General features: G+C 41.0%; 1 protein-coding gene across 1 annotated transcript in view; it reads left to right on the plus strand.

Annotated features, from left to right (window-relative positions):
* The window catches only part of LOC137380938 (putative pre-mRNA-splicing factor ATP-dependent RNA helicase DHX32), a 39,287-nt gene that overhangs the window by 6,421 nt on the left and 20,599 nt on the right, over window positions 1–12,267 (plus strand). The window contains exons 2-3 of the mRNA XM_068053346.1: window positions 7,998–8,191; window positions 9,615–9,999. Coding sequence (XP_067909447.1) covers window positions 7,998–8,191; window positions 9,615–9,999 — 579 coding nt within the window. The remainder of the gene's footprint in view (window positions 1–7,997; window positions 8,192–9,614; window positions 10,000–12,267) is intronic.

A 12,267-nucleotide genomic window follows, 5' to 3' on the forward strand; every position in this document is an offset into this window, starting at 1 on the left:
ATTTTGAAATAAATCTTTATTGAGCGCTTGCTGTTTGTCATTCTTTGTGCATTATTAGAATGCTTTCAGTTGTCCAGAAACAAAAAGACAATAGCTGACTCCTGCAATGTCTCTTGTGGATACCTGGAAAGTTTCTGTGGCATAAAAGTTGAGGACAGAATTACCTTTACTAGTAAATAGTTGACAGCCCCTACAGGTATTTGTGGGCTAGCTGGCAAACATACCTCAGTCACAATCTCCTAATGTAATACTCCAATTGGCCCAGGTAGCCAACCTATTACATGCTTGTGTGTATCTAGCGTCCTCTGATTCACAAGTTTTTCTTTAATCTCTATTTTTGCAGGCATTGTGGGGTCAATGGTAAACCTGGATGAACAAGCTGATGCCACTTTTTACCGAGATTATGTCACTTCTTTTGTTTTTATTTCCATACAGAAATGTTGGGCTCTGTCTTAAAAGTTGATTAGTTTCTGTATTTCAGCTCCTTGTAATAATTCACATTATTTGAACTTGTAACAGATGTCATGCAGACCCCCACCTGCCAAGAATGAGGCATATTAATTTTGTCATATGAATATTGATTTTAAATCGGAATGAAGAAATGGCTTGTTAAAGAGATCACAGACCTTTGAGTGGAGGACATTTGCATACTAAGAGACGCTGCTTGTGGAGACAGAGGACTATTCCCTGTTCCAATTAACCCAAATGGATTTTGATCACCAGACATTGAAGGTGTAAGGAAGCACATTCCAAGGCCTGCTAAGATGTTACAATCCACAAAGTCAGGACTGGTTAAACCAGCTGGTCACATGACTAACTGGCTGGTCCAGGTTTTTTTGAACTAGCCAAAGGACAGTTTGAATTCAGACGACAGTGTGCAACTGAAGCTGGAACAAGGAATCCTCTCTCTCTCTCTTTCTCCCAAGCAACGGACCCACGGAAGACATGTAAACCTCAAGAGAGAAAGATTCCTACATCGGAACAAGTTGCAGCGTGAACTGGGCCCCAACGAATTGCAAGACTTACCAGCAACCCAAGACTCCACATTGAACTTAAAGGACTGTAACTACCAGATATCGCCTCAAACTTTTCTCCTTTCTTCCTTCTACTTTTTCTGTCTCTATCTGCGTGTGCGTTTATCGCGTATGCATGCTAGCGTGGTCGTGTCACATATTCGTAGTCGTTAACCGGATTAGAGTTTAAGATTAATAAACTTTGTTACGACGAGGTGAGAAAGAGGTCTAGTGGTCCCTTTCTACATTCCCCTGGTCTTACTGTAACAGGGTTTTATTTTTAAACACACTGTGTTTTAGCTCTCCCTTGGTGAATCCTTGTGCCAATTCCAATTGTAAGGCAAAGAAATGAGCACAAACAGGCTTTCTTAGGTTTACAGAAGAAAGATTGAAATTTATTAAAACTTAAACTTAAACTCTAATTCGATTGACACCTACGGATACACAATACACCCATGCTAGCATGCATATGCGATACGCACATGCAAATAGAAACAGAAATGAATCATAGAATTATAGAAAGTTTAAGGCACAGAAAGAGGCCACTTGGCCCATCGTGTCTGTGCTGGCCGAAAAACGATCCACCTATTCTAATCCCACCTTCCAGCATATGGTCCGTAGCCCTGCAGATTATGGCACTTGAGGTGCATATCCAGACTCCCCTTGAATGAGTTGAGGGTCTCTGCCTCAACTACCCTTTCAGACAGTGAGTTCCAGACCATCACCACTCTCTGGGTGAAAAAGTTTTTCCTCATCTCTCCTCTAATTTTTCTACCAATCACTTTAAATCTATACCCACTCGTCACTGACCTCTCTGCTAAGGCAAATAGACCCTTCACCTCCACTCTATCAAGGCCCCTCAAAATTTTGTACATTTCAAAATGATCTCCCTTCAGCCTTCTCTGTTCCAAGGAGAACAACCCCAGCCTATCCAATCTTTCCTCATAGCTGCATTTTTCCAGTCCTGGAAAAATCCTCGTAAATCTCCTCTGTACCCTCTCTCGTGCAATTACATCCTTTCTGTAATGAGGTGACGAGAACTGCACACAGTATTCAAGTTGTGGCGTAACCAATGAATTATATAGTTCCAGCATAACCTCTCTGCTCTTGTATTCTATACCTCAGCTAATAAAGGAATGGATTCCATATGCCTTCTTAACCACCTTATCGACCAATCCTGCTACCTTCAGGGATCTGTGGACATTCACTCCAAGGTCCCTTATTTCCTCTGCACTTCTCAATATTTTCCCATTAATCATGTATTCCTTTTGTCTTTGCCTTATTTGACCTCGCCAAATGCATCACCTCACATTTCTCCAAAGTTGAATTCCATTTGCCACTTTTCTGCCCATCTGAACAGTGGGAAAAATTCATCTTCCTGCAGCCTACAGCTATCCTCCTCGCTATCTACCACACGGCCAATCTTTGTGTCGTCTGCAATCTTCTTGATCATGCCCCCTAGATTTACGTCCAAATTGTTAATATACCCCACAAAAAGCAGGGGCCCAGCACTGAGCACTGCGGAACGCCACTGGAAACAGCACTCCAATCGCCAAAACAGCTGTCAGCAATTACCTTTTGTTTCCTGCCACTGAACCAATTTTGTATCCGCCTTGCTGCATCTGCCTGGATCCATGGAATTTTATTTTTTTAACCAGTCTGCCATGTGGGCCTTGTCAAAAGCCTTGCTAAAATCCTTGTAGACCACATCAACTGCACTACCCTCATCTTATCTTCCTTGTTACGTCTTCAAAAAATTCAATCAAGTTGGTCAAACAAGATCTTCCCTTAACAAATCCATGCTGACTATCCTTGATTAACCTGTGCCTTTCTAAGTGACAGTTTATCCTGTCTCTCAGAATAGATTCCAATAATTTGCCCACTACTGAGGTCAGACTGGCCTGTAATTATTCGGTCTATCCTTCGCTGCCTTTTTAAACAGAGGTACAACGTTGGCAATTCTCCAATCCTCCGGCACCACACCTGTATCCAGTGAGGACTGGAAAATGATGGTCAGACCCTCTGCTATTTCCTCCCTTGCTTCTTTTAACAGCCTAGGATACATTTCATCTGGTCCTGGTGATTTATCAACTTTCGAGGATGCTAATCCCATTAATACTTCCTCTCTCCCTATGTTTATCACATCCAATACTTCACACCCTTCCTTCTTAACTACAATATCTGCATCGTCCCCCTCTTTTGTGAAGACAGATGCAAAGTATTCATAAAGAGCCATACCAATATTTGCCATTCCTACACGTAGGTTATCTTTTTGGTCTTTTATGGGCTCCTTAGTTATCCACTTACTCTTAATGTATTGATAAAACATCTTTGGGTTCACGTTGATTTTGCTTGCCAATATTCTTTCATGCCCTCTCTTTGCTTTCCTAATTTCCTTTTTGATTTCACCCCTCCACTTTCTATACTCCTCTCGGCTTTCTGTAGTATTGAGTTCTCGGTGTCGCACATAAGCTTTCCCTTTCTGCCTTATCTTACCCTGTAAGTTCCTTGACATCCATGGGGCTCTAGATTTGGACACCTCACCCTTTTTCTTTGTGAGAACATGTTTACCCTGAACCCCTTGAATCTCCCCTTTGAATGCCTCCCACTGTTCTGACATTGATTTACCTTCAAGTAGTTGTTTCCAGTCCACTTTCACTAAATCACTCCTCAGTTTAGTAAAATTGGCTTTGCCCCAATTGAGAACTCTAACTCCCATTCTAATCTCTGTCCTTTTCCATAATTATGTTAAAACTGACTGAATTATGATCACTACCACCAAAATTCTCTCCCACTGCCACTCCTTCCACCTGCCCATTTTCATTTCCTATAACTAAGTCAAAAACTGCGCCCTTTCTTGTTGGACTTGCTACATATTGGATAAAAAAGTTCTCCTGAATGCACCTCAAGAATTCTGCTCCTTCAATTCCTTTCACACTAAAACTATCCCAGTTAATATTGGGGTAATTAACATCCCCTATTACTGCCCTATTGTTCTTGCACTTCTCAGAGATTTGCCTACATATCTCCTCTTCTTTCTCCCTCTGATTGTTTGGGGATCTATTAATACACTCCCAGCAGTGTGATTGCCCCTTTTTTGTTCCTTAGCTCAATCCATATGGCCTCATTTGATGAACCTTACAACATATCATCCCACCTCACAGCTGTAATAGTTCCCTTGACCAAAATTGCCACTCCCCCTCCTTTCTTATCCCCCTCCCTATCGTGTCTGAAAACCCTGTAACCAGGAACGTTGAGATGCCCTTCCTGTCCTTTCTTAAGCCATGTTTCTGTAATAGCTATGATATCATACTGCTATGTCTATCTGTGCCATCAGCTCATCTGCTTTATTTGCTATACTCCTTGCATTGAAATAGATACCCTTGAGCACTGCCAAACTCTTTTTTTTATTTTCCAACGTTTGTTTCCTCTGTCTTCCAGACTCATCCATTAATTTTCTACCTTCCATTTTAATTTCTGATTTTGTCCCAGCTGAGTCTACCCTCAGGTCCCCATCCCCCTGCCAAACTAGTTTAAACACTCCCCAACAGCACTAGCAAAACATCCTGCAAAGAACTCAGTCCTGGGTCTGTTCAGGTGCAACCCGTCTGGCTTGTAAAGGTCCCTTCTCCCCCAGAGCTGGTCCCAATGTCCCAGGAATCTGAAGCCCTCCGTCCTGCACCATCTTTCCAGCCACGCATTCATTTGTCTTATCCTTCTATTTCTATACTCACTTGCACATGGCACTGGGAGTAATCCAGATATTACTACTTTTGAGGTCCTGCTTGCTAATTTCTTACCAAGCTCCCTAAATTCTGATTGCAACACCACATCCCTCTTTCTATCTCTGTCGTTGGTTCCAATGTGGACCACGACTGCTGGCTGTTCACCCTCCCCCTTCAGGATGCTCTGCAGCCACTCAGTGACATCCTTGACCCTGGCACCAGGGAGGCAACAACCATCCTGGATTCACGTCTGTGGCCACAGAAATGCCTGTCTGTTCCCCTGACTATTGAATCACCTATCACTATGGCTCTTCCAGTCTTCCCAGTACCCCACTGTGCAGCTGAGCCACCCGTGGTGCCATGGACCTAGCTCTGGCTGCACTCCCCAGGTGAAGCATCACTTTCCTCAGTATTCAGAACTGACTACCTGTTGGAGAGTGAGATGCACTCAGGGGGCTCCTGCAGTACCTGCCAGATTCTTTTTGACTGTCTGGTGGTCATCCATTCCCTCTCTCCCTGCATATTCTTAAGCTGTGGAGTGACCTCATCTATAAACATGCTATCCACGTAGCTCTCATCCTCATGAATGCACCCCAGTGTCGCCAGCTGTCGCTCAAGTTCCAAAACCCGGAGCTCAAGCTGCCTCAATTGACGACACTTCCTGCACAAATGGTGCACTCTCAAAGTTGAAGCAACCCTGCCATTCCTTTATTTATTAGTTGACCCTTTGCTATTGCTAAAAAAAACTTACCAGTATTACAACAGCTTAGAATTGTTAATAAAACCTTACTAGTACTGATAAATCCTACTAAAAATCAATACAGTTCACTAGTTATAATAAACCTTACTCAAAAAAAACAGCCACTCAGTTGCAGAGCAGAAGAAGAATAAAGTGGAAAGGTTTGAGGCAATATTTGAAGAGTTTGTTACGGGTCTTTGAGCTCACAGTAGAGTCCTTTTGTAGGTTGATCTTGCTTTTCGTTAGGGCCCAGTATTCTTCTCAAACCTTGTTCACTGTAGCAGACTTTTCTGTCTTGAGTTTCATGTGTCTTCAGTGGGTTTCAGTTCTGTGAGAAAGAGATGGGAGCAGACAGGAGAGGTTGTGGTGAGCCAGCCACGAGAGGTCTTTTCAATCCAGGAGCAAAGAGCTTTCTTCCAGTTCAAACACTGTCTCTACAATTTAAAACTCCCCAAGTTGGCCAGCAGGGTGGTCACGTGACTGACTGTTTTGACCAGGTTTGTTCTATTTATTGCATGGGAGCAAGGGATAGCTCCTTTGTTCCAACACCATCTGCTAATATGCAAAAATGTGTTTCCGGCCAGGAGCCTGGCAATTCCTTGTAACAGGCCTTCTCTTCTTCCCAGCAACAATTTGAAGTTTAATGTCCATGTGGCGAAATTAATATGCCTCATTCTTGGCAGGTGGGGGCCTGCATGGCAACTTCTACCTTTCTTGTTTAAATCTAAGGAAACCTGTTTAATTTCTTTGCCTTACAATTGGAGCAGTGAACAAGGATTCACTGAGGGGGAGCTAAAAACACGGTGTTTTAAAATTAAACCCTGTTAACGGTTAAACCAGGCAAAGGCTGAGAGGGAACCCCTAGACCCCTTCTCACCTGGTCGTAACACAGAATACTGTAGATTAAAAAATGCTTATACTCTATGTCACAAAAATATAAACTTCTGCATTTGAAAATTTATTTCTGCAATTGTAAATCTCCTTGCACCCATTCTTTTTGTCTTGAACCTGTATTATTTCCTGTATTCTAGGCAAGTTTGCTATAGATTGCATCCCTGCAGGGACAACTAGTTTCAAAATCAATGATTTCTACTTACTGACACCAGCCATTATCTTTGGAGCTGTTATTATCAAATCATATTCTGCTGCATGGAATTGGATAAATTCAATATTTTCCCACAAAAGTATATAGTGTTCATTTTAAAACCATAAAACATTTGAACACTTCACCAGCAGTATTTTTTAAATGCTCTTTAAATCTCCAGCAGCACTCCTAGGTTGAATTTGAGCCAGGTGTAATAGCTACTCAGGTTTGAAACTTGTTGAGAGCATCCCTTACTCCAGGGCGCACTTTGAAACTCGTTTTTCTGATATAAATGTAATGGCAATGAGGAATTAATGTGAAGAATTTGATATGGGAGAGGGCATGCACTTTTTTGGAGCCTGGAGTTTCCTTTTTAAATAATATATTTTCTGTATACATTTCAAGCCCCTAGCAATAACAATTTTATAAAGACTTCTCTTTCCTTTTAAGCAGAATATATAAAGTGCAGTTACATAAATCTATGAAAGATGTAGAACCTCAGATACTAAAAGAAAATTTCCTCCTTCTATACCTGTGTAATAACTTTCAGTCATCAAATAGCAATGAACCTGTCTTGATCATGCAATGTCGTATACTGTCATGTTCTACTTTGCATAATATTGACCACACTTTTAGCTCTGCTGTCCTGCTGTTTCTACCATCCTTAGGTTTGCCTGCATCACAGTGGTGAAATTTTTTAAAATTTATTTTAAAGTTGAGATGCATATCAGTAGCTACCAGATTTATGGGGGTGGGAGAGGGAGGAGGATGAATGAATGGGAAATGTAATAACCTAAACAGATAGTTTTGTAGGCCAACATCTCATTCGATAAAGCAGAATAGGAATATTGCAAAAATAACAAACAGTTAAGTACCTAAACCAGCCAACATTAATGCCAAGAGATCATGTAAAGTAAGACGAGGTATTATGGTGATAGTCTTAAGCTGAGGAGAGCCATAAGAGACTTCTTTTGGCTTGATTTTAGCAGAAGTAGTTAGGAAAAGAACAGCAAGTAATCTGAGGAACACTGAGGCTCTTCATGATACATCTAGAACCCAGCTGAGGTCATACCATAGGTCAGAGAAATCTCAGACCCAACTGGTCTCTGATTTGCTACCGCACTATGTATTTAGCCAGTGACCTATTGGAAGAGCTATCCATGCTGTAAGAATTACTGTCTTGGCTTATAGCCATCCATTTTTCCCATATGTAATATCCAGGTGTGAGTGCACATAAAATTTATATACGTAGATGTATAGCGATATATACATGCTTCTATGCAGAAAGTGTTTATTAATTAATGCCTTTTGTTACTTCTGAAACTATTTAACTTTGTTTCCATGAGATGTTCAGCTGTTTGACCAACCATTCTATAGTGAAGCATCACACTAGAAGGCAGTGGTGCTCTAATTGTTTCCTTTGTTATCTTTTTTAGATCCCGCAGTGGTGTGCGGAACATTGTCTTTCTTCCAAGTATCAGCATGGGGTTGTAGTGTGCACACAGACGCAGAAGCAGACGGCTGTTGGCCTTGCTCTCCGCGTGGCAGATGAGATGGATGTCAACATAGGGCATGAAGTGGGCTACATAATTCCATTTGAAAACTGCTGCATCAATGAAACTATCCTGAGGTCTGTGTGCTTGCATCTACTTTTGGTGACCCTTGCAGAACAGTCACTCAAATGCAAATAGGAAACAATAAGCAGGAGGCCTGCAGCTGCAAGTCCCTCTTCAAGCAAATGAAGCCATATGCTGCTCCTTATCATTTGCATTACTCTTTACAAGGATTGACAATAGAATGTAATGATAGTGACAGGACAAAAAGAAAGGATTAGAATAAGATGAGTTGGAGGGGAGAAAGGTGAAAGGAAATTTGAGTGAAACAAAATTTGAACAAAGAAATAGAGACAATTTAACACCAAAATATAGTAAATTAAGTGTTTCATAAATATTTAAACTGATTAAAAGTAATTTTTATATACATTTTTTCACGCAAACTATAATTACCTAAAGCTGGAGGAGAAATAGTTGTAACGACTAGAGCAAATATTTTTTACTTCCATTAGTTCTGATGTAGATATTATGGAGGGATTTTGTACAGCTCCCATGCTGCACACATGCACACAATAGTTCATGTTTATAACTTTAGAATGCAAATGAACAGTAGCGGAGCATCACCATTTAAATGTAACAGTGCCAACACTATCCCTATGCACTGCCTATTTTTTGTACTTTCATTCTTTAATCTGACCTGTGAGCAATGTCCTTTTTCCAGCTTATATATGCATGTTTATGATATCTAAATGGAATATCAAAGCACAGAAATTCAAGAAAATTTATAACCATTCTCTTTCTTCCCCCACCCCACACAATTTTACATTCGACCACACTATTATTCCCTTGTAGCAGGAAAGGCTACTTGATCACAAGTTTCTGCTTTTAACCTGCTACTTGGGATGAACTAGATGAGCCTGCAAGCAGGGTCCACTTCCATCTTCTCTGCCCCCTGGGGAAGAGCCTAGTCCCCAAACTGTAGGGATGAAATATATTTTGGACTAAATGCAAAATAGAGCTGTCTGTGTTCTGCACTACTATTGCACATTTCCATTCCTCACACCAGAAATCTTTAAAACCTGTAAGAAAGAATGCCAGATTGTTGTCCATTACTTGCTCCGTACTGGATTTGTCATGTCAGATTTGCATATGTCAACAGGGAGGGTAGACTTTCAACCGATTAGTCTGAGCTAGACTCTAACTCAAGTCCAAAAGGTGAAAGGGAACAGTGTCATCCGCTGCTCAACAGAACATTCCCTAATTCACAGTTTTCTTTAACTTAAAACTCATTATAATTTTACCTTAAAATTCTACTGCCATCACAGGCTTAAAAAAAACTCTGCAATCACAAGCTTAAAAAATATGCATGCAGGTTGACAGGAGGGGCTCTGTTGTAGGGAAAAATAAATTACGTAGAAGTCTGAGTAGCTTGTAATCCATTTGTTTCCTTTAGGCAAGCTCAGATCAAGACAACTAAATAACAATATCTTCATGTTCTAGGTACAGCACAGATGACATGCTACTACAGGAAATGATGTCAGACCCTCTGCTGGAACACTATGGAGTTATCATTATAGATGAAACCCACAAAAGAACTGTTTCTACAGATGTGCTGCTAGGTCTTCTGAAAGACATTGTGAGACAGAGGCCAGAACTAAAAGTTGTAATAATAATCCCCCCTCATATGTCCAATAAGCTCCACACCTATTACGGCGATGCTCCTCTAATACGAGTGGAAAGTGAAGAGCCCATTGGGTCTCCAGTCGAGGTTGTTTACAGTTGCATGCCTCAAGAAAACTATTTCCTACCTGCACTTCGACTGTTGTTTGAGATACATCATACAAGGGAGAAGGGAGATGTTGCAATTTTTCTATCCTGTAAAAAGGTAAGCTCATTGCTTGCATCTTTCACAATGTATTCCTCCTAATAATTCAATATAGAAAAGTTGGTGAATGCCCAACTAGCGTGGCAGCCAAACGCAACCAAAGATCTCATGAGCCATCTCATTAGCTGTGAATAACTAAGGTAACCTACGTATCCCAGTGCTTGCCTTTTTGTTTAAAACAATAATTATATGTATTGCTGAAAATAGAGACATGTTGTCGAAGCTTTTCATCTTGCACTCATCAGGACAGTCGCAAGAATAACTAATGTAAGGAAAAACAACTTATACTGCATGAGAAGAGAGTGCTGATTGGTTGGCACGTGAATTCTGGTAGAGGCGTTGCCATGGAGAATGCACCTGTTTATGGTGACTGACAGCAAACTGCCAAGCTTTGTTTAAAATTTAAACCAGGCAGCTTGACTCTGATTGGTCAAGGCATTGCCCTGAGGAATGAACCAATAAATGGCTGTCACTTATTTTGTTCAGCTGAAACAGGCGCAATGTTTGTACATATTTTTTCTGTCTGCAAAGACCCTGTGTATTAATATAGGTAGCTTCTAGTATGCACAAATGAGCTACACTATGAGCCCTACCAATCATAGATTGGTTGTCAGCATAATTCTTAGTACACTGTGGATTATTTAGCAAATGTCGTCCAATCGCGGAATCACATCTAATGTTGCACACTGAATTTTGAGTTTTGCAAGCACGGACTGGTTGGGTACGGCCCATACCTTGCTTGTTGCAAACAGCAAAAGGGACATGTTGTTTGATATGATCCACCAGTCTTTGGGATGTATGGCCTATATACCTAATATCACACTGGCATTGAAATTCATATATCACATTACTCACTTGTGTGATAGGCTCGCAGTGTGGCGCATTTGCACGTACTGGAAGCTACATATATTAATACACAGGGCCCTGTTCTTTGCAGACGGAAAGAATATGTACAAACATTGCGCCTATTTCAGCTGAACAAAATAAGTGACAGCCATTCGCCGGTTCATTCCTCAGGGCAATGCCTTGACCAATTAGAGTCAAGCTGCCTGGTTTAAATTTTAAACAAAGCTTGGCAGTTAACTGTCAGTCACTGTAAATTAGTGCATTCGCCATGGCAACGCCTCTACTAATCAGAGTTCACTTGCCAACCAATCAGCACTCTCTTCTCATGCAGTATAAATTGTTGTTTTCCCTTACATTGGTTATTCTTGTGACTGTCCTGATGCGTGCAAAATGAAAAGCTTTGACAACATGTCTCTATTTTCAGCAATACTCAAGTTCTGTACTACTAAATGACTAATTATTTGTATATATTTTCAATCAAAGCAACACCTTCCACTACAAGGTTTGCATGTTATAATATTTTTCTGCAAATGACCTAAAATGTTTAGAAGGAACTATAATGAAGCTGTGGCCTTTTTTGATAGTCAATGTACCTATTTTACATCCTGTACAAAAATTTAACATCAATAATGTGCATTATGTGTATATGTTTTAAAGGTAGGCTGGATATGCATCTGGATTTTAATAGCTTCCTTCTGAAAACTTTTAACTATTTAATACAATACTAGACCAGGTTCTTCAATTGTTAATGATTTGTTCCAGCTTTGAAATGGCACCAATTGTCCTGTGACCCCCCCCATCATGCTACATCCATGATCCATTTTAGGGCTGGAACGATGTACAGTTCATCATATTTAGGTAAATGCAGCAGCCACTTTGTGCACATCAACATTCCATAAATGGCAATAAGTGGAATACCTGTCCCAGCATTGTTGCCTCTGGAGTCCCCCAAGGACTTATTCTTAGCTCCGACTCTTCTGTATCTATATGCTACCCCCGTTGTGACATCAGGCTAAGAAATGAGGTCAGGTTCCACATGTAAGCTGTCAACACCCAGCACAACCTTTACTGACCACTCCACTGCCTCTGTTATTAGTCTGCTTGTCTGACATCCAGTTCTGCAACCACTCCCTGGCCACTGTCTTAGCTTAAATCAAATGTTTGCAACTCGGTGACCTATTTGATACCAAGCTAAGCTTCTGACCTATATCATCACCCCAGCCTCAGCCCATCTGCTCCTGAAACCCTCAACTGTGCTTTTGTCATGTCCAGGATTGACTATTCCATTGCTGTTCTGGCCAGCCTACATCCTTGACCCTCCATAAGCTTCATTTCATCCCAATCTCTGTTGCTCATCTTCTAAGCCACACCCAGTCAACTCACCCATCACCCATCTGCGAATCTACATTGACTCCTTCCTGA

The sequence above is a fragment of the Heterodontus francisci genome, chromosome 20, assembly GCF_036365525.1.
Source record: "Heterodontus francisci isolate sHetFra1 chromosome 20, sHetFra1.hap1, whole genome shotgun sequence".
NCBI classification, from domain to species: Eukaryota; Metazoa; Chordata; class Chondrichthyes; order Heterodontiformes; family Heterodontidae; genus Heterodontus; species Heterodontus francisci.